Source organism: Chenopodium album, chromosome 15 (assembly GCF_948465745.1).
Source record: "Chenopodium album chromosome 15, dcCheAlbu1.1, whole genome shotgun sequence".
Taxonomy (NCBI): Eukaryota; Viridiplantae; Streptophyta; class Magnoliopsida; order Caryophyllales; family Amaranthaceae; genus Chenopodium; species Chenopodium album.
The window spans coordinates 5,443,047-5,456,715 of record NC_137848.1 but is presented as its reverse complement, the minus strand read 5'-3'; the positions used below and the strand labels follow the sequence as shown (position 1 = coordinate 5,456,715).

Sequence of the window (13,669 nt, the reverse complement as noted above, 5' to 3'; positions counted from 1 at the left end):
AATTATCATATACATTTATTTTTTTATATAATAATATATTTTGGAGCGAATGAAGTAGTTCAAAGCATAAAACATCCATTTATAATATATGCTAATTGGTTAAAATGATATACTTCACAACCTAATAGAATTTTATTACTATGTAGACCTGTCAATTAGGGTCGGGTCATAAGTCATGTCGGATTGGGTCACTTTAGGTTACGAGTCAAGAAATGTTCAACCCTTGCCCAAAGTTTTGGGTTCGGGTCAATCTAACGGGCTTTGAACATTTATTTTATTTATTTCTAATTTTAAATTAATATATTAAATCGAATGTTTCCACCAACATTATTATTCGTCATTTCATGTCTACTAGATAGCAAATTGTCACAAAACCACATCAATTCCTAACTAATTTTATATCAATGATATATTTTACAATTTGATATGTAGATTAAAAATTTATCTTAAAATTTAATAAACAACCCGGATATCGCACGGGGCACAAAACTAGTAAATAATTATAAAATGAATACTGTTTTATAGAGTATATACGGGGAATAATGTCTTGAGTAATATTTTTTCAATAGTCAATTGTAACCATTAAGGGTAATATCAACATACATTGGTCATATCTTACCTCTTGTCTTCAAGGATTCATTGGATGCATCAATCACTATGATAAGCTTGGGATCAAAACCATTTCACAACTTTCTTGAAATAATTGGCTGGTTAAGAAATTGAAAGTTACAAGAATAGATCTTGTTATGCCTATATGTGATCCATATAAGTTCCTAACTACATTGCCAAAGCACTATTTAAAGTTGGACAAAATCCCTCATTTAGATGAACAAAACTCTCCTTTACATGAATCAAATAATTAAAAATTAAGATAACATCATTAAAGCCAACTTTATTAATCCAAACAATACCATACATATTGAATTATTATACCATGGTCTATTGCCCCCACATCACATGTTCTCTTGCCTAAAACCTCTCCCACCTCTTACTTTCCTTCCCCTGCTTTTTGGGTTTTGTACATAGGAATTGCAAACTTTACATCTCGGTTAAAAAGGGATGTGTTTCCTCTCTACTTACATGGAAAAGGGAAACAAATGAAACTTCAAAAAGTTGATGAAATCATGATTCCCATTTTACACATTAAATAAAATACCCTCCATATTCGCATAATTAATTAGTTAGACAACTAACACGAGACGAGGTCTGATCGATATTTTTAATAATGTGATCAAATAATATTCAAACTTTAGTTAAAGGGTAATCTCGACACCTCTTCTATTATTTATGTACTACCTATCCGCCTATTAGGCAACTAGACCAACTATTATTATTTAAAAAAACCAAAATCGACCTCGAACAACGAAAATAAAAAAGAGAAGGTTTGTTATAATAACTGATATTCTACTCCGTATATTACTGTTTACCACTATAAATCATACCTTGCCAGTTGGAAAATTATGGTTAGATTCCTATTCATTTAACATTGAGGCCAAGATCATATCCTTTTGGCAGCATCCAGGATAACATCTTGCTGGTAAGATTGATTAGCAGCGTTACACTTTTCTTCCTTCTTTCTAATTATAAATCCTTTTATTATAACTACTACTATAACATACTATTGTTAAACCCTTTTATATGATCATCACTTTGCATTATTGGTTATATTTTTTGTGTGACAAAAAAAAAAAATGATGCATGAGCCTATTAGCATCCCAACATGTTTTTCATCATCCCCTATTGAGCATGATCTTTCACCTGCACGGGTGTGCGTGACACCGGCAACCTCGATCACCACCACAACCACCACCAACAACAACGCCAACACGGCATTAATACGATCAGCCTCAGGGTCACCCCAGAGTCTGATCATGTCCGTGTATAGGACCAAGATTGCTAGCCAACCGCGATTAGTCACCATTACATGGTGCAAGAATCTCCTCCTACACGGCCTCTCCGTGTCCGTGGACGGGCCTCAAGGTCATGATCATTATCATAGCAAGGTGGAGCTTAAGCCTTGGTACTTTTGGAGGAAACAAGGGTGCAAACAATTTGAGGTAGATGGTAAAATCATTGGCATTGTTTGGGATCTTAAGGCTGCCAAGTTTAACGGCGAGGTTGAGCCTCAATCGGACTATTACGTCGCGATTGTGTCCGAGGAGGAGGTTGTTCTAGTGGTTGGAGACATGAAGAAGGACGCTTTCCGGAGAACCGGGTGTAGGCCAGCTCTCATTGATCCTCTATTAGTCTCTAGGAAAGAGCACATTTTTGGTAAGAAAAGGTTTTCAACTAAGGTTAAATTTCATGAAAGAGGCAAATGTCATGAAATTTGTGTTGAGTGTAACAATAATATTAAGGGTGATTTAGAAGGGATTAGTAGTCATGAAATGGATATAAAAATTGACGGGAAGTTAGCTACTCAAGTTAAACATCTACAATGGAAGTTTAGAGGGAATGAATCTATTGATGTTAAGGAGGCTAAACTTGAAGTGTATTGGGATGTTCATGATTGGATTTTCGGGTCCGGTCCTAGACATGCTATGTTCTTGTTCAAGTCATCGGCAACACCACCATCCTCGTCGTCGTCATCGCCGTCGTCGTTATCGTTTCATGCAGATGATCCTACATGTAGTAGGGAGGATGATTGGTGTAGTAATGGATCATCAGAGTTTAAGTTGTTTCTTTATGCTTGGAAAGTTGAATGATGCATGTACATGATGATGATGATGATGGTGACGATGATAATGTGATGATCATATCATGATTATGTATCATAGTATGAGCTTCAATTATTCAAAGATTTTGGAGGTATTTTCATGGATGTTGTTGTGGTAAGATTTGAAGAAAGGGAACAAAGGTTGGTCATATCACATGGAATTATTAAAAGGAGCCCACATTAAGAAAGGGAGTTAACGTTTGTAAGAGTTGTGACAATATGGGACTGAATAAATATAAGGATGGGACGACCATTTTATGTATTTATGGGCATATATAAAGTGTATTTTTGTGTCTTGAATAATTCCATTTCATAAGAAATTTTTGTGCAAAATTCCATCCGTTTTGGTGTATTGATTTACTATCTTCTCCTTTATTTTCGCTTTTGATTAATTTTGATGTAATCCCTTTTACATGATATACAAGTATATGCTAATAAATGAGTGTTTTTGTGTGCGCAATATCTTGCTATATCTCTTTGTTGGAACTTGATATTATTAGTACCTTAGTTTTTTGCTTGATATTTACCCTCTAAATTAAGAAAAATTGTTACCTTTTTAATTTATATACAATAGATCAATTGAAGGTAACTAAACAAGAAATTATAGTGTTAAATGATATTTATATGTTCGAATGGACATTATATACAACAAGTCATCCTATATAGTTAAGCTAGCTTGATGAAATTGACTAAATTGAGGGGTCAATTAAAGTCTTAAGATTCTTTTATTCCATCTGTGGTAATTAACTAGTCACCCCATATATAGGCTAAGGCGCCGTTCACTTCACCTTATTTTTGCCGAACTGAAATTATTTTTACTGAACTAAAATTATTTTTGCTGAACTTAAATTTATTTTTACTGAACTAAAATTAATTTTACTGAACTGAAATTATTTTACCGAACTTAAATTATTTTTACTGAATCTCTATTATATTTCTTCTTAAATTATTTTTACTGAATCTCTATTATATTTCTTCTTTATATTTACTGGATTTTACTGAACTGAAATTATTTTTACTGAATTGAACTTATTTTTACTGAACTGAAATTAGTTTTACTGAACTGAAATTAATTTTACTGAATATTTTTTTTTTTTAAGGTGAAGTGAACGGGGTCTAACTTCATTGATAAATGGTGAAAGGCTTTTCAATCATCAAGAAATCAAAGAAGTTCCGTCAAAGTAAGAATACATTGGGCATTACCCATCCCACCACATTACAACTATATTATTGTTCTCAACTAGTCTATTTAACTTTGTGCCTTTGTGTAATACTAGCCTAATTAACCAAAAAACCAAAATAAAAGTTCAAAATAATGAGAGCCCACCAAAACATGTGAAAGATGAAGGAAAAAGTTAGGAGATAATTGATGAGGAATTGAGTTTGAGTATAATGGGGGACACAATACCAGAAAAGAGGTCAAACATAGTCAATGACACGAGAGTGATTTACCTAAAAAAGCTAAAAGGCTTTGTAAAAGGTTTCTAGTAATGGTGAAAGAAGCCCACAAAAGGAAAGAAGATAGGGTAATTTAATGAAATTAAAGCATATTGTAATTTCTAGGACTAGAACTAGGACTAGGATGAGTGGATGATTAAGGGTGGGGTGGTCCAATTTTGAAATTTATGATTAGCTAATTTCAAGGAAATGGATGGGTCTAAAGTAGCTAGAAAGCATAATTTTTTTTTTCACTATTTTGATTGAATGTAACATCATAATGTAACAAAAGTATGTGCGATTATGCATGACACGATACAGAAAGCTTAAATAAACAAAAAGATGTCATGCTCACTGGTTCAATTAATAAGGAATTTGGGTGGTTTTAATTTGGGATCATAACTTGATTACGACCATTATGTTATTTCATTTTCAAGTCACTCATAAATGTTTTTTTTTTTTTTAATAAAAAAAATCATAAGGTTAGGATTGGAGAGTTGAGAATTCAAACCTTATTGACTTGTTGTTTAAGACTTAGGAGATGATCAGATCTACACCATTAGAATTTTACTTGGTTTGAGACTTTGAGCTACATTTATGAATGGAGGTGTCAAAACCTTAAAACACTGCCATTCACCAATGGAAATTTATTTAATTCTAGCTAAATTTTATGATTGGAAGTGTCAAAACCTTATTGATACACCATTAAAAAACGGATCTTTTAATTTTTATAGAGCAGGTTGTATGAAGTAACAAGAACAAATATTTTTATAAGAAAAAAAAAAAATACAAACAAAATTAAAAGTTGTGGATTTGAACCCTAATTTGCTACACTAGTATGTCAATAAATGACCAACTTAGCTATCTTTCTATTGCTTTACAAATACAACAATTTAGTACTCCCTCCGTCTCTTTATTAGAAGCCTATTTCTTATGACCAACTTAGTCATCTTTCTATTGCTTTACAAATACAACAATTTAGTACTCCCTCCATCTCTTTATTTCTAATAAAGAAAAATAGACTTCTAATAAAGGGACGGAGTGAGTATGTAATACTAGAGCTGTCAAACAGGTCGTATCGTGTCGGGTTCGTGTTCGTGTCGATGTTTAACGGGTTGAAAAACCCTTGACCCAAACCTAACCCGTTTATTAAACGGGTTGAAAACCCTTGACCCAAACCTAACCCATTTATTAAGCGGGTTACCCGTGTAACCTTTTACCCACATATTGTAATAAACTAATTAATATTCAATTCAAAAATAAAAAAAAGTCTGACATCATTAATTCATTAAAGATACTGCAACAGTTTAAAGCTAGTATTTTAGACAAAGATACTACAATGGTTTAAAGCTTTTCGCCAAATTGACCGGCAAAAAATTACCAAAATGTATAAATGGAGTCTAGGTAATTTACAGAATAATAAGTTTTGAATAAAAAAATTCAGTTGTTTTTACTACTTTACTACTTAATTAATAGATTAAGCATGTCGGGTTCGAATTGTCGAGTTGTCGTTCAACCCATTTATATAATCGGGTTATGTGTGTCAGTTTCGGGTTGAAAATGTCAACCCAAACATAACCCGTTTAATTTCGTGCCGTGTTTGTGTCGACCCAAACGAGTCGAGAATTCTTAACCTAAACCCGCTTATTTCATGTCGGGTATCGTGTCGTATCAGCTTTTAACAGCCTTATGTAATACTAAAAACTCTGAGCATGGGGCGTGCAGTGCCATGGCCTAGGTGGGCCCACCCTTGGATCCGTTAATTGTAATTTGACTTAATTCTAGCTAAAATGAAAACCTTATAACTCCATAGAATGTCAATGTCCAGGCGTATAGCTACACTTAACAAAATTGGCATGGCTAGATGAGGCCAATTCCGATTGCTTCATATTTTTAAGCTCTTTTAACTTTGGCTTTATTTTAGTGGATATAGGCATAATAATTTAGCCCATCATAATGAACAATATTTCATTTTTCATTTTTTTGTATAGGCATCTGACTCGACCGTAGCCATGATTACCTCAACGTATGGTATATAAAACACACAAACAATATGAGTAAACAATTTGGCAATTTATTGGAGCACCATATAATTAACACAATCTAAATCCTTTTTACGCAACCTTAATAAATTGTGGATTAAAGTATTAAAGCTCTACTAAATCATATGAACTTTGACATAATAATAAGCACACATGCATAAACTAGAACATACACATTAACCCCTTAAATTAAACTTTTGACAAGCCATTTCCAATGGAATAGATAGATTTGTGTATGAGGAATCTTTCGTAATTTGATCAACTATCCACTTATTAGCTGCCTCAGTGTAATGAATGCCATCCCAAATAATACGTTTGGATGGATTATCGCATGATTTGGCAACCAAAATCTCTTTCCCATTTACAATCTCTGTGCTTCCGCATCTCATTGTGTTGTTGAAGTTGTATTTTCCTCCAATGCCACAACAAGCTACTAGAGGTTTCTCAAACCCTGCAACACAATATTCTTTCATATACAAGTTGAATTTATCGAAATTCTTATGTTGAAATCCTAAATAACAAGCAATATCTTTTTTGAAATATCGTATCCTTGTAAAAATTCTATCAAGGATAGACAAGGAAGAATAAAATTTCCATGAACATAATCGAGTAAAGATCCATTCTAAATTCAATTGACAATATGAGTATGTAGTGAGCTAGTTTAATGACAAACTGACAATAGTGAATTGTCTAGTTCGAAGTTTTTTTTTTTTGTTACGTCTTTTAATGTGGGACAAACATACTCACAAAGTCACAAGTACATATAGCTAACAACTACTAGCTAGTAAGCAACGTTCCTTGTTCTAAGTCTGTTTCTAAAGACTACGTAAATGATGTTTTTGTGTCAATAAATTGTAGAATTATATCTATCTATAGCCCATCAACCAAAGAATAACACATGAAGCAACACATAATAACACGTAGTACAAAAATAATTAATGGCATTTTTTTTTTTTTTGAAAGGCTTACCATATTTTTTGGCTTGGGTGATGAGCTTAAGTTTGATAGAGTATATATCAACAAATGTGATTGAAGCCGAAGGCAAATCTATCCTTAGCTGAGTAACAATATCCTTTAGCTGACTGTTGTAGTACTGAGAAACCTCATTCAATGGGCTTGCACATCCGAATTCATCAACTTGGGCCGCTGTAAGAAGAAAATGGTCCAACATATATGGTAGGCAGCCCAATGGACCTGTGTTGTGTATCCAGAATGACCTTCCTCCTTTTGCATACACACCCTAAAGGTAGACAACATAGACATGTTTAACTTTGTTTAGGGAGGGACATCAATGTTCAACAAGTCGAGTTTAATTGAGTCGAGCTTCACATTTCTTTGTTTAGGGAGGGACATCAATGTGCAACAAGTCGAGTTTAGTTGAGTCGAGCTTAGCTTGACATTTCTAAGATCAATTCGGCTAGTAACTCAACTCGGGTTTAATTCGTGAAAAGAGACAGTAAATTAGAGAAAATAAGCATATATAACTGTCTTACCCTAACAACTTTGGCGAATTGACTAATAATATCAGGTATGCTGGCCTTGACCTGCTCTGTAGTCAAGTTTAGTTTGTAACCAGCAGTGATGTCATTTTGGCCAATGTCGAAAGTGTATATAGCACGAGTGAAGTAATCTTCTTTCGGTAACAGCTCCTCAAAAACTCCTCCTAAATCGACATGTCATAGAAAAGATTTCTTCAATCAGATTACGGCTTAACCAATTGCAACATCTATGTACATTCAAGGGTAATTAAAGAAAGGTACACTCGACAATGCACAAAGTGACATTAGGCACGTGACGTGACTAGGAGCATAAATGTACGATACAGGGTACAAGTAACAAGTACAAAAGACCTCGTCGATTAATGATTACCTTGTTTACGAACAACTTGGGACTCCTTGTAAAATTTGGAGTACTCAGCGAATTGGATGTCCAAAGAGATGGGACTGTATCCGCTCTGAGATATAGTGGTGTTTTGAGGTCTAATCGTGGAACCCGCGGTTGCGAAGTTGGCTCCATGGCTAAAATTTGACCCTATTGAGTTTAGGTACGCACTTAGATACGGTAATCCCAAACTTTCAGCTGTATCAAGTGAAAATTCAGATAATTAGGCGTTATTTCATCAGCTTGCTTGGTAAAAACTAAAAATAGCTATTTTACAACAAATAAAATGGCCAATTTTTATCAATTTTGACAAATTATGATAATAAGGAGATTAAGACATGCTAACTTAAGCAAGGATTTAGAATTGTAATCCAATCCGTAAAGCAAGACCCTATGATGACAAATAATACTTATAATAAAACTAGGAAGACTATTCAATGGCTACATAAAAAATGTGGCCATTGTAACTAATTTCAATCTCAACCGTTTAAATACTAATAATTAATCTTATCCATTCAATATTTGACTTCTAAAATATGAATGTTTTAAAAACTAATTTATTTTGAAAAAAATAAATAAATAAATAAAAATAAAAAAACACTACTTGTCCGTTGTCACTGCCATTGATGATCTTCTAAGTATTTAACCTTCATCCTAATCTCCATTAAATAACTATAGAGGAACAATTAAAACATGGATACGATTGAAGTATATATAACAAACAATCAATGGAAAACTACCAACTAATCTTCAAAAAGAAATATGATTTTATACATTAGATAATTTAATACGAAGTACATGGATGATTGGATATGATCAAATTCATTCTTGCACTAATTTGATTTCTTTTTATGTGATTCTCTCTCCTCTCTGCACCCCACTCTTCTATCAAATTCTCCCCATAAATCTTATGAATTAAGTTTCTGATGCTCATTTTCGGCAGCAAGTTTCAACAATAAATGCAAATTCGTCGGAATCCTTAGCATCGGAAAGTTATTAAATTGCAATATCTTTCAATACTTCTGGTTGACAATGGTGCATAATTTTTCTAGTGGATTGTGGTTATTCATACTTTGCAGATTATTATAAATGGAAGATTGAAAGCTGTCGTAGTAGTTTAGTTTATAGAGGAGTAAGGAAAATAGTTAAAGAAATTTTTTTGGGTTTTTTTTTTCTTTGTCAACTTAAATCAATGGCCCTTATTTACATAATATTAATCAATGGTGTAGATTTCGTTTTTATAATGACTACAATTTTATTGTAATCATTGTAAAACTGTCCAATAAAACTAAACTAAAAGAAATTTGTAATCTAATCCAATAAGTTAGACTTGTAGCTATAAAAATAATACTCGTAAAATAAAAGTAAACTTATTGTCTTTATTTTAATAATTTTAAGAATTATAAAACAAAAAATTTTAACTAGGCCGTTGTGCTTGTGGCACATCAGGACTCTGGTAGGACTGCCAATTTCACTTTAGTGGCATGAATATTTTGACATAATTTCACTTTAGAGCCTATTAATCCTCGTTAATTTTACTTTAATGCAATCAATATATGGAGTACATTTTTGTTGTCATTTTTAGTTTGTTCTTAAGTGTCACGTGGTTTAATGTGTCCTAAATTTTACTCCTTTATTTTTATTTTTATTTTTTTAAGTGAAACATGTTAACCTTTTGCACTGTTCACCTAATTCACTTTGAGTAGTGTAAATGATTTATATAAAAGAAAAAAATATATAGTCCTATGAATACTGATTAGAATTGTCACAATAAAATAATATATTGTTATAATTTTTGTTTTATTGATGATTAAACATATTATTGGTCACCATTTTCCTAAAAAAAATTATTGGTCAAAATTTTTACAAGACTTAATGAATATACTGGTTGTAAGTGCATCAATCTTGACTTTTTTACTTAAAAATATATAACAATGGTCTTGCTAGTAACATTGAGCGATGCTCTTATTATGAAATAGAAGGAGTAAAACGGACTTAAGACATTGTAATATGATACTGTGCTAATTCCATCATAAACAGCATCTTTAGCAAAAGGACAAAAAAGTTAGAGATGAAGATAAAAGGGGAGTACCTAAGAAATCGATGACGAGGCGGCCGTCGCAGAAACGACCAACAGGTTTACCAAAAAAGGTTTGACCATTGGGAGGAAGTGCCTGGCCATACAACGCGGTAAGGCCGCCGGTGTCGGAGTTGGAATCACCGAAGTTGAAAATAGCCGGAAACTCGCATATATTTTCATTGTGAGAAGAGTGGTTACTCAATGCTACTGTCAACCCCAAATTAGATGCTACCAGAAAAGCACAAATCATGAGATTGATCATCCCCAATCTCATTTCCCTGTTTTTATTCGTTGTACACATGCTTTCTGTTTACTCTCCTGTTACCTGTTTAGTGTGAGGGGATTAAGGAACTCAAGGATTGATTATTTCATGGATTAACTAAATGTTTATAGACTTTTATAAGGTTGTGCAGCTATGATTTAGGCTGTGTTTAGTTGACTTTTTGCTTTGTTGTTTGTTTTGATGTTTATATTTATCAATGCACAATTTCGACTATTAAACTCCGTAAAAATATTTATTGAAATCAATGAATTTCACAATGAGTACTAATCGAGAGATGATCAAATGAATGTTGTAAAAAGCGTAAAAGTCAAATTGTGTCATAAAATAGAGAATGGGTTAGGCATTTTTTTTAACTCCACCTCTAGCCATAGTATTAGGTAACACAAAGGGATGCATCATTTAAGTTTGTTTAAATCGATATAAAATGTGAAATGGTTTACTGTACGTAAAACTTAATAATTTACAATAAATTTAAATTTAATTCAAAACAGATAAGGAAATAAGGTGTATAGAACATAAACTTGTTCTTCTTTCAAAAAAACTTAAACTTGTTCTTGCAAATGGTTAGTTAGCTTTGGCACATATACTTCGTCAGTTGCAAAGCACTTCTGAAATTTCAACCCACATAACTAAATTTGTTGAATGAATGAGTATATATCACAAGTCTGCAAATGTGAGAGTCTAGTTCTACTTCTTACTGTATAAAATTGGTAAATAATTCAAACTTAAGGATGATCCAATCAGAGCACCATCTATAAGTATCAAAGAAAATTACCAAAAAAAAAACAGAATAGGTTCATCACTTCATCTATCCACTATTTAATGTATTTCTAATTACAAATTACTTCGTATGATAGGAAGTCCTGCAGATGCTCTTTCGTGGACTCTGAAATTCTGCAAAAGAAACCGAAGCGTGAGATTTTAGGAAAGAAAAGATTTCTTACAGAAGCAAACTAAGTACTGAATTAAGTGAAATGGCAAGATGTAAGAAAAAAGGATGCACAAACAAAGCGAATAAGAGATACCTTGAATTTGACAGGAAATCCCAGCTTCTGAATGATTTGAACATGCTGAACGAGAGAATAAGATGAGAAATTAGTAACCAAAGATCAAGAAAATGAAATAGTCAAGTACATGAAAATGGAACAACCTCTCGTCTGCACAAAATACAATGACTACTTACCTTACGAGCAGCTAGTTTTGAGTCCTTCTCACTCTTAGCTCCGGTGCAAATCTAGATTGGCAGATAATCATCAGTGAACGAACACACAGTGAATAACAACACACTCAGACACTTTTTCATGAAAATTTCTTATATTAACTATATTGAGACTGAGGAAGAAGATAACTGATATTAAATGGAATCATTAGTGAAGCTATTATGGTTTAACAAGCATGACAACTCATATTCAGGCCGTATAAGTGAACACAAAACACTTAACATGGTAGTCTGATGAAACACTTTCCTGAACCTTGAAAAGAAAACCTGTTTTAACAAAACTTCCACCATATAAGAAGGGCTAAGGTAGAAGCTCACCAACTTTCCAGAAGCAAATACTAGGGCTTTTGTCTTCGGCTCCCTTGTCCTCAAAATGACAGCCTCAAAACACTACAGGACATCAGAATAGGAAACAATTATAAGTATTTAAAGACATTAAGAAAAAATTACAAAATCAATCAAATGTCAGACATGTTTCACTGCACAATCACAAGTTCTAAGAATCTACCGTTGGATTATACTCTGCATTACGAGCTTGCGATGCAATAAATTCAAGATCCAAAGTGCAGTCCATGTTGACAGCTGATACAAAGTTCCTACAAAAATAAAGAACAAACATTAGCACGAAGACCAAATAAGAAACAAACACATACGAGTACAAGGAAACATGAGTTTTAACCCGGAACATACCATCATAATTCATAAACATCAACTAATGTATAACAGCACAAGTACTACTCGTAATATCGAAAAAATTATATCAGTCATCAGATAATAATACCACCTAACTACATCAACCACTCAGAAACAATAATCACAAGATGCAGCATATAACTCTGTATTTATATTACAAGATGCTATATATAACTCTGTATTATATTATCATGTAAAATCTTTCAGGTTTGTTTCAACTACATTTCTGAAAAATATAAATAGAACATAATTAAAGATAATGATAATTAATAATCAAAGATTAACCTTATAGACACCTTAAAAAGAGAGTGCGATGAAATTTCGAAGACAAATATTTGATGACAAGGGAGAATTGAAACAAAAAAACTTTTGATTTCACAAGGCAATTTAACCAATTTCATAAGGCGATACAACAATTTATAGGTCGATTATGCACTACTAATACAATATAATAAACAACATATAACGCAGTATAATTTAAACTTTTGACGCATATTATTAATCAAAAAACCCTAAATTACCAAATTCCAAGGTTCAGAAGCCAAATCCAATTAAACATACTGGAAATTAGGGATGATCCCAGATAGATGTTCAAATGCCAAATCAAATTCAATCAAATCAAATCAATACCTTTCTCGAGATTCTTCCATGTCAATTTCGCTTTCTTTCCTTCTGTTCAAAATCAAATTGGGGAAAATTGTTAACTTCTTCACCATTAAATTAAAATTAAACCCTAATTTCTAATTACTTAGATTCTCTTTCTATTATTATTTCAATTTATTTAAAGAAAATATTTTGACAAAAAAAAGATACCATGTTCATCATCATGCTTAAACCAACGAAAATTGTGAAATAAGCAAGTATGTTTTGTGATTAGGGTTCAATTAAATTATACTCCGATTAAAGATTAATTGTAATTGCAAATCAAAACATTTACGTGAAATTAGCAGGTACGCCGATCGGCGGAGAAGAGCAGAGAGTAAATATGAAACAGAAGGATAGGGTATTTATAGGTGCTGAAAGCGCACATAAACAGCCTTCTTTCATTCTTTTTCTAATTGGACTAGGAATCCTATTTGGGCCTTTTTTTTTTCTTTTCTTTTTTCTTTTATATATATATATATATTTAGGGTTTTTCTACATAGTACTCCCAAGGTTTTGCGTTTTTTATGTTATAAAAAAAAATTCAAACTTCTAAACGGTGCCCATAAGTTTAATTAACTTAATCAGTTTTAACCTTCTTTAAAATTAATGTTAAATACTCTTAATTGAGTACTAACTATGGTTAGCAATATATTATATTTTTTCCTTTTCTTAA

At 32.4% G+C, this 13,669-nt stretch overlaps 3 protein-coding genes across 3 annotated transcripts; 1 reads left to right on the top strand and 2 right to left on the bottom strand.

The window, feature by feature from the left end:
* Positions 1–1,691: 1,691 nt before the first annotated feature.
* On the top strand, positions 1,692–2,705 carry LOC145580658 (uncharacterized). Its single transcript, XM_081637786.1, has one exon. The coding sequence runs from the start codon at positions 1,692–1,694 to the stop codon at positions 2,703–2,705; it is 1,014 nt and encodes a 337-aa protein (XP_081493912.1).
* Positions 2,706–6,166: 3,461 nt separating this feature from the next.
* LOC145581705 (GDSL esterase/lipase At3g26430-like) lies at positions 6,167–10,450 on the bottom strand. Its single transcript, XM_081638734.1, has 5 exons — positions 10,169–10,450; positions 8,065–8,274; positions 7,689–7,858; positions 7,165–7,435; positions 6,167–6,646 (listed from the first exon to the last, which is right to left on the bottom strand). The coding sequence occupies exons 1-5, from the start codon at positions 10,428–10,430 to the stop codon at positions 6,372–6,374; spliced, it is 1,188 nt and encodes a 395-aa protein (XP_081494860.1). The 5' UTR covers positions 10,431–10,450; the 3' UTR covers positions 6,167–6,371.
* Positions 10,451–11,207: 757 nt separating this feature from the next.
* Positions 11,208–13,045, bottom strand: LOC145581704 (TATA-box-binding protein 2-like). The gene is made up of 6 exons (XM_081638733.1): positions 12,982–13,045; positions 12,167–12,254; positions 11,977–12,048; positions 11,623–11,673; positions 11,465–11,509; positions 11,208–11,333 (listed from the first exon to the last, which is right to left on the bottom strand). Exons 1-6 carry the CDS (start codon positions 12,999–13,001, stop codon positions 11,274–11,276), a joined length of 336 nt encoding a protein of 111 aa, XP_081494859.1. The 5' UTR covers positions 13,002–13,045; the 3' UTR covers positions 11,208–11,273.
* Positions 13,046–13,669: the final 624 nt, after the last annotated feature.

Coding starts and splice junctions, on each gene's coding strand:
- LOC145580658 (XM_081637786.1), top strand. CDS start 1,692: ATGATGCATGAGCCTATTAGCATCCCAACATGTTTTTCATCATCCCCT.
- LOC145581705 (XM_081638734.1), bottom strand. CDS start 10,430: ATGAGATTGGGGATGATCAATCTCATGATTTGTGCTTTTCTGGTAGCA. Junction 7,436..7,688: donor AATTCGCCAAAGTTGTTAGG/GTAAGACAGTTA, acceptor GTCTACCTTTAG/GGTGTGTATGCAAAAGGAGG. Junction 6,647..7,164: donor CACCCAAGCCAAAAAATATG/GTAAGCCTTTCA, acceptor ATTGTGTTGCAG/GGTTTGAGAAACCTCTAGTA.
- LOC145581704 (XM_081638733.1), bottom strand. CDS start 13,001: ATGGAAGAATCTCGAGAAAG. Junction 11,674..11,976: donor TATTTGCTTCTGGAAAGTTG/GTGAGCTTCTAC, acceptor CTGCCAATCTAG/ATTTGCACCGGAGCTAAGAG. Junction 11,334..11,464: donor GATTTCCTGTCAAATTCAAG/GTATCTCTTATT, acceptor TTTCTTTTGCAG/AATTTCAGAGTCCACGAAAG.